Source organism: Gossypium arboreum, chromosome 3 (assembly GCF_025698485.1).
Source record: "Gossypium arboreum isolate Shixiya-1 chromosome 3, ASM2569848v2, whole genome shotgun sequence".
Taxonomy (NCBI): Eukaryota; Viridiplantae; Streptophyta; class Magnoliopsida; order Malvales; family Malvaceae; genus Gossypium; species Gossypium arboreum.
In genome coordinates, this window is record NC_069072.1 from 1,084,503 (window position 1) to 1,102,183 (window position 17,681).

The window sequence follows — 17,681 nt, forward strand, 5'->3', positions numbered from 1 at the left end:
TTATATGTCACTGTCTGGTTATTCTATCAACCATGTCAATTTTTAACAGAAATGATCAATTTTCTCTTTGATTTAACATATAAAGACTAATTTGCCTTTTTTTTAGTAGAGGGGGCAAAATGCAATATGACTTCTTAGTACAGGAGCCCCCATGGTACTCTTACCCAAAAAACCAGATGCATGGACACATCATAGGACAATGAAGCATGACGAAAGATAAACACATCAAAATTCACCAATTTTTATTCAATAAAACACTTGAATGGAAACAAAGTGCCTACAAGTAAGCATAATATATGAATTCAGTGAACGAAGTCTGAAACTATTGGAGCAAAACCTCAAAACCTCAAAGATCATATATGAATTTGAAAGATTCAACTCTACAGAAACTAAACACAGTTAAAATTGCCTCCGAGACCAGAAGGGTGAAGGGAAATAAAAATGATACAACAAAAAAAAAAAAAATCGAATCCAGCAAAGATGAAAATGGCTAACATATATTTTCAAATTCAAGCAATGAAACATCTTCATCTATTTGACCAGCTAACTGGTCCAAAGCTAAGTATATTGCTTCTTTCAATGGGTGCAAACTATCTGATACAGTGAAAGCATGCACTTTATTTTCAAGTTCTATCCAACTCAGAGCTACTTCTTTCCTAACTTGTCTCTTACTCATAAGGTGTCTTACCTTCTCAACCGATTCCCATTTCCTGAGTGTGCCGTATATACTCGAGAGCAATACATATGCTGCTGAAGATTGCGGCTCTAACTCGATGAGTTGCTCAGCTGCTTTTTTCCCCAATTCTATGTTTCCATGGATTCTTGAAACGCCGAGTAGTGCATTCCAAACTCGTTTATCAGGATTACATGGCATATTCTCAAGATGGTTCATCAACATGTCAAATTGACCAGCTCGACCTAAGAGATCGATTAAACATGCGTAATGCTGTTGATCAGGTGCTATGTCATGGTCAGAAGACATGGATTTGAAATACCTAAGCCCTTCGGCAACAAGACCAGAGTGGCTACACGCGTTGATAATAACAACAAATGTTGTCCTATCTGGCTTTACTCCTTGTTTTACCATGTCATTGAACATTTTCATTGCCTCTTCACCGTGTCCATGCTGTGCCAATGCGGAAATCATCGTGTTCCACAATACGGGATCTTGCTTATTACTCGTGAGACAAAAAATCAGTTTGCTAACTTTAAGGCTGCCGCATTTTGAGTACATATCGATGAGAGAACTGATGACTATCGTGTTCGGCATAAAATTAGTTCGAATCAAACAAGCATGTATTTGTTTACCATGTGTAAGTGAAGCTACACTAGCACAAGCACAAAGGCAATTACTAAAGGTAAACTGATCAGGTCTAACTCGAGACACCATCATCCTTGTGAACAATTCAAGTGCCGTATCCCCCATACCATTTCTAACATAACCCGAAATCAAAGCCGTCCAAGAAACTGGATTTTTCTCAGGCATCTTATCGAACAAATCATTTGCTGATTCCATATCTCCCCATTGAGCAAACCCCGAAACCAAAGTCGTCCAAACAATAATATCTCTCACTTTCATCTCATCAAACAACTTCCTAGCCTCCCCCATCATCCCACATTTCACATAAGCATCAACAACAGAGCTCGAAATCACCAAATTGGACAAAAACCCAGAAACGAAAACCTGATTATGAACCTGCCTAGTAAGTTGCAATTCTCTAGACTTAACACAAACAGTCAAAACACCAGCAAAACTGAACTCATTGTACCCAATACACAAACCCCTTAACTCCTTATAAAACTTCGTCGCTTCCTCAAAAAACCCACTTCGTGCATAAGCAATAACCATCGTGTTCCACGAAATGACATCCCTTTCAGGCATTTGATCGAACAACTGTCTCGCAGGCCTTACCATGCCTAATTTCGCATACCCAGACAACATATTATTAAAAGAATACAAATTTCTAACACCCATATTATCGAACACTTTGCGGGCGCCAATTAAATCGCCGCAACTAGAATACATGTTGATCAAATGATTGGATAAAAAAGTACCGGGCTTTTTCAATCCGGTTAATTTTAAATGAAGGTGAAGGAATTTGCCTTCTTTGAGACACTTGGTTTTGGCGCATTGTTGTAAGAGAGAAGCAAGAGTTTGAAAAGGTAAACGAATACCCTTTCTTGTTAAGAGCTCGAGCGAATTGGTTGCTTGTGAAAGACGGGATTGGGAAGTGATATTGAGAAAGGGTTTCAGTAGACAACGAGGGTATCTGCGATTCGAACGAAATGGGGAGCGCATTGGGAAGAGAAACCATGTGAGGATTTGAAATGGGAAAAAGTGGGTTTTTCGTTCTTCTTCATGTCAGCTTAGCTCCAACGAGGCATTTCGTTGCCGGTTCGCGGTGAACGGCGTGGCTGTTGGTTTCACGGGGCAAATTTGAGGCATCTCTGGGTCCATTGGGAGATCCATGTTTTCTAGTTGTCGGACCAAACCCAAAACAAACCGGTCCGCCTCCATTTGGTTCATTAATTTTCAAAAAAGTTACTGAAATATATTAATTTTTAAAATTAAAATAAACTAATATTAAATTATTAACAAGTTCACATTTTGGTCACTTAAAAAAGTTACGAAATTATTATTAAATTAGTCAAAAAAATTTATTCAAGCCATTAAATTATTCGAAACTTTTTATTTAACGCACTGGGTTATTAATTTTTTTCTTTTTTAAAATCTATCTAGTAAGCTCAAAGTAATGATTCAACAATCTGTACAGTTGATCAATACCATCAATAAGTAGAATAACATATCTTAAGTCCAAGTTGATTTGACGGTCAATAACGAGGATCAAAGAAAAAACTATTTGAATTTTGGTTCGCAGATTTGTGACGTTTAAATATGTTTCATGAAAAAAATTGAACTATATGAAAGAAGGAGAAGAAAAGCTTTCGATTGGTGCAAGTAGTACAAATAGAAAAGGCTATAAAACAACGATTTTAATAGCCCAATAAAATTTCAAATAATTCAGTAAACATTTTGTAACTTTTGAATTTGAATAACTAAATCATAAATTTACTAATAATTTAGTGATATTACTTCAAATTATGTCCAATTTTAAAATTTAAGAGTAATAAAAAGATAAATTATAAATTAAAACAATAGATCTAACACTAGAACATATAAATATGAAATTATACAATCGAACTTAATCGGATAAGAAATTTTTTTCCAAATTCCCATTTTTTATCCATTTACATTACATCTACCCGAACTTTTATTTGCAACCAAGAACAGAGTGTACGGCCCAAAATGGTCCCCTAAATCTTGTACTCTCTTTGGCCCCCTAATTTCATGTTATGATCCACCTCTCTCATTTTCATGCAAAAATTCAGGGACCAATTTTTTTTTTCTTTGTAGCATTAAAAAAAACCAGGTAACTTGTCTATATATACATATGTGTATGTATGTAATATTTGCATGTGGTTCAATCTTGGGTGTTTTTTTTTTTTTTTTAATGTTTTGGGTGATTTGTACATTTGATCAAGATGTTTGTTAAAATGCTTCTTTGGTGAAAATGTTGGTTTTTTGAAGCGAAATGGAAAATGGGGTTGGAATGGTTGATGATGGTTCGTTAATGGTAGACAACAAGGTTGTGGAACACGACACAGGTGTGGCCACGGTTCAGACGAGTTCGAGTTATGAAGGTAGGGAATTCGCTGATTCTTTAGAGCAGGTGGTGAAACGGGAGGCCAAGGAGGAGAGCGTCGATGAGACCGGTGAAAAGCTTCAGTCGATTAGAGTTAAGTTCTTGCGGCTTGCACGTAGGCTCAGGCTAACTCCGCATAATGTTGTTGTTGCACAAGTTTTGTACAGGCTAGACTTAGCCGAGCAACTACGGGGTAGAAACGGAGGTCGTGTTAGTGAGTTCAGCTTTGATCGTGCAAGCACTTTGGCGGAACGGCTCGAGGCAGATGGGAATGAAGAACTTGATTTCTCTTGTACGATTATGATAATCGGGAAAACGGGAGTTGGTAAAAGTGCTACTATTAATTCGATTTTCGATGAATTAAGTTTGGTACTGATGCGTTCCAGATAGGTACGAAGAAGGTTCAAGATGTGGTTGGTATGGTACATGGGATTAAGGTACGAGTGATTGACACACCAGGGCTTTTGCCTTCACGGTCTGACCAACGTCGGAATGAGAAAATTCTTCTTGAGGTCAAGTATTTTGTTAAGAAAACGCCACCGGATATTGTGTTGTACATTGATAGGTTGGATATGCAAACTGGGGATATTGACGACGATAGGCCTCTATTACGAACCGTAACTGAGACTTTTGGACCACCTATATGGTTTAATGCAATTGTGGTTCTGACTCATGCAGCTTATGCTCCACCTGATGGCTTGAATGGTAATGCGTCGAGTTACGACATGTTTGTTGCTCAACGTTCTTATGTCGTCCAGCAGGCTATTCGTCAAGCAGCCGGGGATATGCAATTGATGAACCCAGTCTCGTTAGCCGAGAATCATTCTGCTTGTAGAACAAACAGGGCAGGCCAACGAGTGTTGCCGAATGGTCAAGTTTGGAAACCTCATTTGTTGTTGCTTTCCTTTGCATCTAAGATCTTAGCCGAAGCAAACTCGGTTTTGAAGTTGCAAGAAACTCCTTCGGGAAAGACTCGAACACGACCACCTCCTTTCGTGTCTGCTTCAATCAGGACATCAAGTTAAGCTGCCGGACGAGGACAATTGCGATGATGACTTGGTTGAATCCTTAGACTCTGAAGATGAATCCGAATACGACGAGTTACCGCCTTTCGTTCGGTTGACTAAAGCACAATTAGCAAAGCTTACTAAAGCTCAAAAGAAAACATATTCTGATGAGCTAGAATATAGGGAAATGTTTTTTATGAAAAAGCAGTTTAAAGATGAGAAAACCAGGTAGAATATAGGGAAATGTTTTTTATGAAAAAGCAGTTTAAAGATGAGAAAACCAGGCGAAAAACGATGAAAAAAACTGCCGATGAAGCCAACTATATGCTGAGTGATGAAAACACAGAAGGAAGTACCGGTGCGTCTTCAGTTCCGGTTCCCATGCCAGATTTACCATTACCTGCATCTTTCACTTCCGATAATCCGACTCATCGATATCGTTACCTTGACTCCACCAACCCATGGCTCGTAAGACCCGTTCTAGACACTCAGGGTTGGGACCATGATGTTGGTTACGAAGGTATCAACGTCGAAAGATCATTCATGGTGAAACACAAATACCCCGTTTCATTTTCCGGACAAATCACGAAAGACAAAAAGGACACCAACATCCAAACCGAACTAGCCAGTTCATTAAAGCACGGTTCCGGTAAAGCAACTTCATTAGCCTTCGATATGCAAACGGTTGGAAACGACATTTACTGCACATTATGCGGCGAGACAAGGTTTATTAATTTCTTCAACAACAAGGCAATAACTGGACTCTCAATTACACTCTTAGACGACGTGTTAGCAGCCGGATTGAAAGTCGAAGACAAAATGATCGTGAATAAACGGTTCTGTGTCGTAATGACCGGGGGTGCTATGACTGCTCACGGCGATATCGCATACGGTGGCAGCTTAGAAGCACAATGGAAGGATAAAGATTACCTTCTAAATAACTCATTGTCTACACTTGGGGTATCTATAATGGATTGGCATGGTGATCATGTCATTAGATGCAATGTACAGTCACATGTTCGGATCGGACGGTCTACGAACGTAATAGCTCAGGCCGATCTGAATAATCGAGGCACCGGACAAGTGAGTATACGAATAAGCAGCTCGGAACAGATTCAGCTAGCTTTGGTTGCTTTGTTTCCATTGATGAAAAAGCTAATCGGTTATCCCCAACGAATGTTGTATGGACCATTATAAAAATGGTTAAAATTTGTCATAAGTCCTTGTAATTTTTGAAGATTTGGAATTTAGTCCTATACTATTATTTTTAGGAATTTAGTCCCTCTAATTTTCAAATTTCAAAATTCAAGTGAAACTATGTGCATTTTTTATCCTTAATGTCCATTTTGTGGTTAATGTCCAATGTTCAAGGTTCACGGCTATCCTTTCTAACAATGTCAGTTTAAATTTAAAGGTGAAACTATATGCATTTTTTAATGATGTGAAGCAATATTTAACCTCTAAACTTGAAAACTATTTCACATTCATCCTAAACCTTTTTTTTTGTTTATATTAATCCCGAAACTTGTAAATTTTTCCTAATTTAGATTTCATTAAGGTATGATTATGGGGCACGTTGTGATTATGACACATCATCATTTGAATTTTTGTATTTTAAAATTTTCAAGTGATCATGTGATAAAATCTTAAAATGTTAAGTCATTATACTTTCATTGAATTTAAATTAAAGGACCAAATTTTAAAAAAGAATTATCAAATTTCAAAATTAATGTAACAAAAAAAGTAAAAACGAAATTTAAAAAATTACCAAATTCAAAACCTCAATCTTTGCTTTTACTTTTTCTTAATTCCCGGAGAGTTTCTTGGAAAGTTATCATAATTTAGTCTTTTGAGGGATAAAAGTACTGTAGCAGTCCTTTTATTATATTTTAAATTACATTTTAATCCCTTTATTGAAGAAATAAACGTATTAAATTTTTTATATTAGATGAACGAGCAAAATAATTTATCCGTTAAACTACGTCATTAGATGCTTATTTTGATGTGTACACATAATGCATAATAATAAATTTAATCCTTAACTTTTATACTTTCATCTAATTTGATCTTTTTTAAAGCAAATTGATTCTTAACCTTTCATTATTAACTGACTTTATTAATCTTATTATGATTTTTATATCACATCGCTAAAAATTTCAAAACCCTAAATAAAATTTATAATTTTCAAAATTACGAGGAGCTCTTTTATAAATTTTAGAATCTATAATTTTTTTAAATTTTAAATTTTTAAATTAATTTAATTTTATATGAAACATAAAATGAAATTATATGACGCCGATAAAAACATCAAATCGAATAAATATATAAGAATTGAAGGTTAATAAAAAAAAAAAAGGTCAGAACACAATCCGACAATAATACTTTTATGATTTGGAAGAAAAGGAGTGATAATATTGTCTCTAATTATGAAATATAATAAAACAAAACATGTCTTGTCTCTAATTATGAAATATAATAAATGTTTATATATATATATATGTTTGATGGGTAAACTATAAAATAGTCATTTTTATTTGCCTCAGATTACATTTTAGTTACTTATGTTTGAAATGTTACGTTTTAGTCACTTACGTTATCGTTTTGTTACGAAGTGATCACTCTATCGTTAAACTCCGTTACTTTCCTAATAGTAGTCCTACATGACAGTCTAAATGGGTTTTAAATGTCAACTAGGATATCTAGTTGTTGGAATGAAAATAGGTTTTTAATTAAATAAATTTAATTTAGACTGTCACGTAGGACATTCAAGTTGGCATTTAAAACCTATTTGGACTGCCGCGTAGGACCGCTATTAGGGAAGTAATGGAGTTCAACGGTAGAGTGATCATTTGTAACAAAACGATAACGTGACTAGAACATAACATTTCAAACATAAGTGACTAAAATATAATTTGAGATAAACAAAAGTGACTATTTTTGTAGTTTACCCATATTTGATACAAAAGTCCATAATTAGGTTGTCCAATTAGGTCTTTCTACTTTAATTTAACACTATTTAGTCCCATTTTTACTAAAATATTATCTGTAGGTCCAAATTGATAACACTATTAACTTATGCCATTAAAGTGATGATGTGATTTTTTTTTTACTGTCATCCGATTATATAGAGTTATATGAAAATCCAATCAATTACGTTTAATCACTAATAAATTTACACGTTAATCGAATACTTAAGGTTGTTTAAAACAAAACAAAACTCATGTTATCACTTGAATTGTAATAATTAACGGTGTTATAAATTTGAACATATTATTAATTTTAATTATCTAATTAATTATGTAATCCGCATGCTTTATGAAAATTGAGAAATCAATCCCTTTATCTTAATTTAACAGAAATTAGTCCTCATGCTTTATAAAAATCAAGAAGTTAATGTAATTTGATAAACACGATTAAAACTTTTTATTAAAAAGCTAACCTAATAATCAGCAATTAATACGTAAATTCAACAATTTATATATATGCAAAAAAATCAATCATTCAAATTCTTATGTTTGCCCAATTTTCCTAAAATGCGAGATAAATTAAATAGAGATTGGCTTCTCAATTTATGTAAAGTAAAAGATGAAATTCAAAATTAAACCTAACATTATAAAAGACGGAGATCAAATTATGTCAAATTAAAGAGATCAAATTTTAAATTTCAATATAATAAAAGGACTAAAACCGTAATTAGACGGTAGCCATAACAAGTGCATAATAGAGTATATAAATTACACTAATATAGTATCTTATTAAGTAAAATAAGCAAATCCATCATTAAAAAGACCCAGTAATTAATGTTAATCCACGTGCTATAATCGAGCCGTTATACTATAAATCAAATTGCATGTTGCCCCTACTATTAAATAAAATGACAAATTATTCACTGAATGGTAAATCAAAGAACAAATTAACATTTTTGTTAAAAATTTCATTCTTTTGTATTATTAAAAATTGTCGTGCCTTTTAGAACCCGACAATGATATATGACGTGGCACGTATATCTTATGCTAATATATAGAGATTAGATTTTAATAATAAAAATAGATAAAATTTTTTAATAAAAAGACTAGTTTATTTTTGATCTAATATATAAAGATTAATAATTTTTTAGTAGAAGACTCAAAATAGAATTCGACTATTAGTACAGGGATCTCTATGTAAATTTTACCTAATGAACGATGGTAACATTATAAGCAACTATAGCATCACCGACCTCATTATACCAATGAGTTTTCGCCACCGCATACCCACGTGCCAGCCGGAAAACGCCGGTTCCACCGACGATAGGCATTTCCCGAACCGGACTCAAAGCCGAGTTCTTACCGATAATACTTATTGAGCTACCATTATACATCCCATCAGTGAAACAAAAGCTCATAACCATCAATAAAGCCAGCTCTTCCTTCCCGGCCGACCCATAAATCCCTTGTGCCCGTCCTATCAACTTGGATTTCGGGTCCGGCGTTTCGGTCAGTGGGTCATCCGCCATTAACAAAGCTCCGAATAGGGTCGGTGATTTCTCGGTGTCGGCGGCTTGAGCTACTCTAATGGCGGTTGGGTCTTTACCGCTGATCGTATCGTGGAAGTAGAACTGGAGATTGGTTACTGTTTCTTGTTTGGTTTCGAGCTTTGATATTGCCCAGTTATTGATATGGAAGCTTTGTGTTAATGGTGGAGATGTAACAATGAGGGAGATGATGAACAGTAGAATGTAGCTCAGCTTCACCATTTTTGAGACTGTTTTTTTTTTTAGCTAATTTGTAGCAAAAATGGTGGCTTGATTGAAGAAGAAGAAGGAGGAGGTTTTTGATGAATGTTTACTGTAAACAAATGTGGGTTTTATAGGGACAAAAGTGAAAGGATTCAAAGGGGAGCATAGCCATGAGAAGAAAAGAGAGAACTCCTTTTTTATATCGGGTAAATTCTATTTGAGGTGACTAAACTATTAATAAGTTTACGTTTTAATCCCTCAACTTCAAAAAGTTACAGTATGGTCACTGAACTATTCGAAAGCTTTTATTTAAGTCATTGAACTATTTGAAAGTTTTTATTTAAATCAAGTTTTTTTTTAAAAAAATTTCGAGTGGCAAACTTCAAGTGACAATTTGACGATTAGTATGGTAAATCAGCTTCCATTGACAAGTAGAAAAACATATATTAGATCCAAGTTGATCTAATAATCAATATTGGAGATTAAAGAAGAAATTTGTTTGGATTTTGGTTTGTAAATTCATGATGATCAAAACTATATGAAAATAAAACTAAACAATAGAAAAGAAGGGAAAAAAAAGCTTTCGATTAGTTCAGGCCGTGCGAATAGATAAAGCTATACATCAACGATTTTAGCATCCCTATGACTTCAATGAAAATGTTCAATGACTATTTTGTACATTTTTTAAATCGAGTAATCAAAATATAAATTTACTAATAGTTTAATAATATTAAATGTAGTTTACCATTTTTTTTCTTTTGAGTTAATTTTAACTCAAATTTTAAATTAGTCATCATGGGCCAAACTTTAAAAATATTTTAATTGTGTTGTCAAAAATGTCTTTAACTTACTCAATTGAGCCTTAGTTTAGACTCTTATTATAACAATAAGAAAAACTAGGGTTTAAACAAAATTAAGTGTATTTTCCCTTCGATTTAATGGTTGAAGAAATATTATGAAATAGAAGTAAGCATTTTACTAAAGAATATCTGTAACTTAACCATTAGCTCGGGCATTAAATCCTCGGTCAAGTCTAATGTGGAGCATTACATCCTCACTCTAAAATTTTGTTGATCTAAATTGTCTACGTAGTAAATACACATATTTACAATTTGATAGAAATATTTTCCATAGAGGTGTAGCAGGGATAATAAGAGGACTTGGTTGAATGATACAATTCAAATTTTAGTGCCTCCCAAATGTAAATAATTCAATCTAATCCCTTTTAGTTTTTTTTAATGAAAAATTTATAATTTTTGCCTCATTTAAAATTTTTAAAAATTCAATTTAAATAATTTTAATATAAAATTTCCAGCTCCCCAATTTTTTTTTTTAACTTTCATTGTATCACAAAGTTTGTCGATGGGTATTTAACATATAAAACAATAATTAAATTAACAAAATGACCAAAATGACTTAATTGATATAATATTAAATTTTAAAATTTAAAATTTAATTTTTAGGAATAAGTTAGTTCAACCAAATGAAGAAAGGGGATCTGAGTAGTTGGGGTAAAGTTTTTTTTTTTTTTAAATGAATATATAAGTCAATATAATGTATGTGAGTATGTGACCTAATTCTTTGTTAATTATATCCACATCCATGCCTTAATATGAATGGAACCAAAATGGCACAAAACTAGAGCCTATATTTTCAAATAGTATGGTTGATAGTGCATAGATTTGGGGAGACTTTGAAGAATAAATTAGTTACCTAATTTACTTTGTTGCAATAGTCTAAATTAGTGGTACAAAAATCAGACATTAGTGTTCATATGGTATTCCAAGATTTGGAAAAAAATTTAAATTTAATTTGATAATTATCGAGTTAAGTTTTTGTTGAATTCGAGTTTAGTATTACTTAACTCAAACAATTTGAGCTCTTAAAAATAGATATTCAATCAAGTTCGAGTTGAGCTTCGAGTCGAGCTCAAGCTTGATAATATCCGGGCTCGGTTCTGCTTGATTACACCCCTAAGTATATGTTGGTTCAAGTGGTAAAGAGATTGATGTTCTTTACGTAGGGTTTGAAGTTCGTTCTTTTGCATTAAAAAAAAAATGACGTTAAGAGATTTTCGCCTCTCATTTATGAGTCTAACTTAATTTGATCTCGAATTTAATTAAGACTCACTGTAATTATCGAATATAATATCGAAAGATTACTAATAAAACGAAATAGTGGTATATAAAATCTCTCCTCCTTTCAAAGATTCAACAGGATCAAATTATGTTGTCGTGATTACAGGCGAGCTACCATCAAAATGCATGTGTACAGTTAGGTATTAAAAAAAGGGTTTAGATTTTGAAATTGAAAAACGATATTCATGGCTGCTTTTTAGTGGTTAGTTAGTTAATATATTTTAATCTTAAGGAAAAAAAATAGTGGATTTAAATTTGAATGATATAATATAAACTTGTTTATAGTCAGAATTATCTGTACGAAATATAAAAGAGTTTAAATAAAAATATGGGTATTAAAAAATGAGTTTGAACAAAAAAAAAATTAAGTCTGTTTAAAATATGACTAAGTTTGGACTTTAACATTGAAAGCTTAAGTTTTATTTGACCCGGTCGGTTTTATATTTTTGTAATATATTTTTAATTTATATTTACAACATACTTGAACATTAAAAATTATGTTAAATTGTCCAAATTTAAAATTTTAATAAAAAATAATTTAAAAGGTTAAATATTAAATTAAAAGTAATATCTATTACTATTCAGAAATAATATAGATGGAGCTAAAACGGGCTTGGATTAATTATTTACAAATATGAGTGAACTTGACAAAAATTTAAACTCATATTTCAAATCAGGCTGAGTTTAAACAAATATAAAGCATACTGATATCACATATAGATATGACCCTAATTTGACCGGCTAAATTAGCCATATATGCTGTTATTTTTCTTTAATTGGTTAAATAGGCCGTTTCCTTTTCAAAACTTAGGAAAATAGACTGATCTTGAAGAGAGTATGAAAAGCATGTCTAACTAGGTGGCTTTTTGCACAGTTGGTAGAAAAACTAGACCAACTGAGCAAGCTTTCTACACAGTTGGCAGGAAAGCTAGACGCGTTTTCTTTGAAATTTTCAAAAACCTTTTCCAACTAGGCGCGCTTCCATAATCTCTCTCCTAAATTGGCCTATTTCCCTAAATCTTTAAAAAAAGGGCCTATTTAGCCAATTAACAAAAAAAAAATGGCACGTATGCACAATTTAGCCAACCCGACCCATAGGCACTTTTAATATGTTTTTTCTTTTATTAATACTGTAGATTCAAGTTGTTTATATGACAAAGTATGTATTTGTTTACAATTTAATCCTCATATTTTAAACATGTTCTCACATTAAATTTAGAGCAACAGAAAGAAAGTTGGTACACAATGTTCCAGCTGGTGCGACAAGAATTGGGTGGAACAGGCCAATGAGATTGGTTCAGACAAGAACGTTAGCCGATATGGAATAGGAAGTTAGTTGCATTGGTTTATTACTGAAACGGTGCACACCGACCGGACTCAATGTGAAACCAACTACATTGGTTAGCATGAACACATACAGAATAGAAATGTACTAACAATTCGAACAATTATGTCAACTATTGATGTAGTAGTATAATGACAAATAACTTTGCATTATTTACATATCTGTTGATACGGACATAAAAAAAAAAAAAAAGATTTATTCGATCAACAACTCGAACAATTAAATCAACTAACCACTGATGGAGTAGCATAGTGACAAATAACTTGCATTATTTACATCTTTATTGATGTCAAGTCTTGAGTTTAAATCTAAACAAGCCTTTTTCTGTCCGTACCTTCAATTGTCAGGAACACGGCCGTTTATCGTTTCCTTGGCCCTGGATTCGAGAAGAAAAAAGGATCAGAGTCTGCAATGTCCAAAGTTGTTGTGAAACACACTTTGAGCAACACAGTTTTTCCATAAGAATGAACCAAAAGAGGGATATAATAGGCAGGGAATTTGGTTTGGACAAGACAAAATGTGTGCATTTCTTTTTGGTATAGCCATAACTGTCCTCATCCATTTATCGGTCTGAGCCTAATCCTATTTGAGCCAGGAGTGGTATTTAGGTAAATCCCTCCCAATAATGATGACTCAAGATTTCGAACTCAGTCCAAATATCTGGGGAAGAAATTCACTGCCACTTCTTCCAACCGTTTGTTGGTTTTTTTGGGGATTTTCAATTGTCCATCTTAAACATAAATGTGAATACTCGTTTCTTTTCTTTGGAAAGTATAAATGTGAATACTCATATAACAAGAAAAGGGACAAGTTAGACCGACGCCTTAGGTCAAATAATAAAGGAGCTTGATGTCCCGAGGCTTGGGTTAGAGTCTTGTGGGCAGAGAAAGTAGAGTCTTGTGGGCAGAGAAAGTAGCATTGGGGAGCTTTGACCTCGTTTAGAGATTCGACCTGGCTCAACTTTGGATTTAGCCGGGTCCAATGTAGCTACGGGACACGATGGGTTCAGACCAAATACAAAAGAGACAGTTGAGATGCCAAAGATGCATGGTTATCATTCTCCGTTTATCTATTAAGGCTAATTTCATTTCCCAGAATTCATACAAAAACAGCACAAAGCAACTATGACAGACAGTAAAAATACAATTATGCTACTTTTAATCCAGTTCATAAAATCAAAATGAAGTTTTAAATGACAGAAGAGCATGAAAGAGCCTACGATAGCAACTGCAATGTATTAAGCAGTACCTAGAAGCAGCATATAAACAGTTCATATATAAACCAAGAAGATTCATTCTGAAGAAAGCGTGCTCCTACACAATGTATCATCACTTTAAACAAACAATAAATATGCCAGAATTCTCGAATTAACCGAGCAATCTAATTTCAGCTAAATGAAGAAAACATACTACTAAAAAATGTATTATCATCTAAAACAAACAATACATATAGCAATGTTCTTGAATTAATTGAGCAATCAAATTTCAGCTAATTGAACAAACCTTTAGGGTTGATTAGTAGCCTCCACAGACTCAGCAGCAGCATATAGAAAGTTCATATACAAACCAATGAGATTCATACTGAAGAAAGTATGCTCCTACACTATGTATCATCATCTTAGACAAACAATAAATATAGTGATATTCTTGAATTAACCGAGCAATCAAATTTCAGCTAATGGAACAAGCCTTTGGGGTTGATTAGCAGCCTCAACAGACTCGGAAGCAGCATATAAACAGCTCATATACAAACCAACGAGATTCATACTGAAGAAAGCATGCTCCTACACAATGTATCATCGTCTTAAACAAACAATAAATATAGTGATATTCTCAAATTAACCGAGCAATTGAATTTCAGCTAACCGAACAAGCCTTTGGGGTTGATTAGCAGCCTCAGCAGACTCAGAAGCAGCATATAAACAGTTCATATACAAACCAACGAGATTCATACTGAAGAAAGCATGCTCCTACACAATGTATCATCATCTTAAACAACCAATACATATAATGATATTCTCGAATTTACCAAGCAAACAAATTTCAGCTCATCGAACAAAACATGCTCCTACACATTCTATGATAATCTTAAACAAACAATGAATATAGCAATATTCTCGAATTAACCGAGCAACCAAATTTCAGCTAATCGAACAAACCGTTAGGGTTGATTAGCAGCCTCAACAGACTCATTCTTCCTCCAGCTTCTTTCCATCGGCAGACGCTCGTTCCCGAAACTTCCCTTTCCTCCTTTCTCAGCAACTGCTGATGTCTCTTTAATCTTAGCAGCTTCCATCTTCTCATCAATCTCCTTCCAATCTTTCCCTTTTTCCTTCAAAACCTCCTCTCGCGGCCTCGCCTCACCAAAAGGATTTGCCCCCTTGGGCTTATCCGCCGGAGTCGCATCTTTCTTACCCTTTTCAGTTTGAGGAGCTTTACGTGGCTGAAGCACAAGCTTTGGTCTAACCCCACCACTACCAGCAGAACTGACACTCTCATCATTTTTCTTTCCCCAATTATCCAAATCCCTCGGCGAATCTCTCGCTTGAGTCGAATCGAAACTGCTTCTTTCGAAACCCCCACCAAATCTCCGAGGCGGTGCCTCTGCGGCGCTTTTATAGTTCTTATTAGCTGCCCAGCTATCTACTTCATCGGCTTTCGATTGCGAATTGGAAAACCCACCACCGCCGCCTCCTCTCCCTCTTCTCTCAAATCCACCCCCAAATCCGTTTGCGGCGGAAGTCGATTTCTTAGCCGAAGCCCAATCGTCAATCTCATCGGCGCGTGAGGGAGCAGTTTCTCTATCTTTATTCAATCCCCATCTACTATTACTCGAAGAATCATCGCCATCCGAACCATACCTATTCGAAGCATAAGATTTAAAACCACCACCTAATCGGTTGCGATCGAGTTCCTCAGCGGAACGTTGTCGAGGGCCAGTGGGGAGTGCGAGGAGATCCTCGCGAGTGAGTCGGGTTGGCTCACTGGGCTTAGAAGCAAACTCGGAGAGAGATAGGGTTTGACCCTTCTTTTTATTCGCCTTGGTGGTGGTGACAGCGGTGGCTAAGGAAGGGAAATCCCCGAGCTTTTCGGTTGAGGAACCGGCGCCGCTTTGTTGTCGCTCGACTTCCGCTTCATTTTCTTCGGCGTCAACAGCCCATGCGCCGGGTTTCCCCCACGGAGATGATGCAGTCGCCGCCATGGCGCGGCGGTGATAATTTTTTGGAGCGTAGCGTTTAACGAAATTTCAAATTCAAAGCTTGCGTATTTATGGCCGTTTAAATGTTTGGCGTTATGCCGTTTTTATATGTTCTTTATTTTTGGAAACTTTTATAACTATTTTGATATTTTCCGTTTTTTTTTAAATTTATTTTGTTGTTAAAAGGTAATTAATAAAATTTAAATTAAAAATAAATATTCTTCATGAATTAGACTAAAAATACTAAATTAGTAATTAAAATCAGTTGAATTAAATTTTTTAAGTTACAATTACAATCAATATATTCCATAATTATTTGTAACTAATCACTACAAAACACAAACGGAATTATAGTTAATAGGTTATAACACGGTTACGATATGAGTAAAAATAAAAGGCATAATATTAAATTTAACTCTTATTGTTTATATTTTTATCAATTTAACCCTTATTTTTAATTAAATTTAGCCTTACACCTAAAAAAAAGTCATGTTGCCCTTTTTTTTATATAGATATATTGATTAAATCATTAATTTTTAATGATCTTAACATGAAAATTTATTTGTACTTAATGTTGACACGACACTAATTATCTTCTATGTCACTCTAACAAATAATTTTAAAATTATAAAAATTATTTAAAAAATGAAATTCAAATAAAAATGATATTTAGTACATATTGATTATTATGCAAGTTGTCATGTTTAAAAATTAATGTTTTAGTCGGTGTTTTTGTTAAGAAAATAACAATTCAACTCTTTTTGAAAGGTTGATAGTCAAATATAGCTTTTATTAAAAAAGTTGAGGGCTAAAATTGACAAAAGATATAAACATTAAGGGCTAAATTAGACATTACGTCAAAATGTATTTATAAAGAATTGGTATAAAGGACAATGAAGTTTTAATTGAAAGGGTAAAATAAATACGTTAAAAACCATAGCGTTTTAAGTTTAAATCTCATTATGCATATGTATTTTTAATATCTCTAAATAAATATGATCAAAATCAATCATTACAATACACAAACATACTCATAATAGAAATATATTTGAATATAGATCAAAATAAATCTGAATAAAACTCACACGAGATGAAACTTAACTTAAATGTGATATTTATACATAGGGGTGAACATTCGATCGAATTGAGTGAAAATTTTTTGAGTTAATTGAGTTGATAAGCCTTATTTTATTATCTTAACTTAATTTGAAAGTTTTCGAATCGAATCGAGTAAAATGAAATTCGAGTCAAGTTGAATTAAATGAAATTGTTCAAGTTAAATAAAAAAATTAAACATATCAAATTAAAATCTTGTTACAATATAAATAATTCCATGTTAGAACACATAAATTTAAAATCATATATTTTTGAAAAAGTTTCAAAGCAAAATAAGAGGAAAAAATACCAAAAATTATGATTTTAGAATTTTTTAAAAATTTTTACATGTTCTTCAGATTTTTAATACTTTTAAGTTTTTATAATTTCTAAAAATATAAACTTTGGAATTTTTATAAATATTTTGAATTTTAAAAATTATTTTGTAATTTTTGATAAGAGAGACCAATTTGTTTA

General features: G+C 33.4%; 4 protein-coding genes across 5 annotated transcripts; 1 reads left to right on the forward strand and 3 right to left on the reverse strand.

Moving 5' to 3' along the window:
• Nucleotides 1-258: 258 nt before the first annotated feature.
• Nucleotides 259-2,522, reverse strand: LOC108474815 (pentatricopeptide repeat-containing protein At2g21090). The gene has a single exon (XM_017776837.2). The coding sequence runs from the start codon at nt 2,297-2,299 to the stop codon at nt 491-493; it is 1,809 nt and encodes a 602-aa protein (XP_017632326.1). The 5' UTR covers nt 2,300-2,522; the 3' UTR covers nt 259-490.
• A 957-nt stretch (nt 2,523-3,479) lies between these two features.
• Nucleotides 3,480-5,981, forward strand: LOC108474946 (translocase of chloroplast 120, chloroplastic-like). Its single transcript, XM_017776974.2, is given in 4 exon segments — nt 3,480-4,062; nt 4,065-4,695; nt 4,697-4,939; nt 4,996-5,981. Coding segments are annotated over 4 exon segments (2,256 nt in total). The 5' UTR covers nt 3,480-3,593; the 3' UTR covers nt 5,909-5,981.
• Nucleotides 5,982-8,738: 2,757 nt separating this feature from the next.
• LOC108475746 (dirigent protein 23) lies at nt 8,739-9,616 on the reverse strand. The gene has a single exon (XM_017777734.2). It carries the CDS (start codon nt 9,444-9,446, stop codon nt 8,886-8,888), a length of 561 nt encoding a protein of 186 aa, XP_017633223.1. The 5' UTR covers nt 9,447-9,616; the 3' UTR covers nt 8,739-8,885.
• Nucleotides 9,617-13,005: 3,389 nt separating this feature from the next.
• Nucleotides 13,006-16,215, reverse strand: LOC108474450 (eukaryotic translation initiation factor 4B3-like). Of its 2 annotated transcripts, none has more exons than XR_008279829.1 (2): nt 14,414-16,215; nt 13,006-13,287 (listed from the first exon to the last, which is right to left on the reverse strand). XR_008279829.1 is itself a non-coding variant. In XM_017776379.2 (2 exons), the coding sequence occupies exon 1, from the start codon at nt 16,110-16,112 to the stop codon at nt 15,072-15,074; it is 1,041 nt and encodes a 346-aa protein (XP_017631868.1). In that variant the 5' UTR covers nt 16,113-16,215; the 3' UTR covers nt 13,006-13,287; nt 15,070-15,071. The 2 variants fall into 2 exon arrangements, 1 of the variants encoding a protein (XP_017631868.1); XM_017776379.2 differs by having other exon boundaries at nt 15,070-16,215.
• Between the last annotated feature and the right edge of the window lie 1,466 nt (nt 16,216-17,681).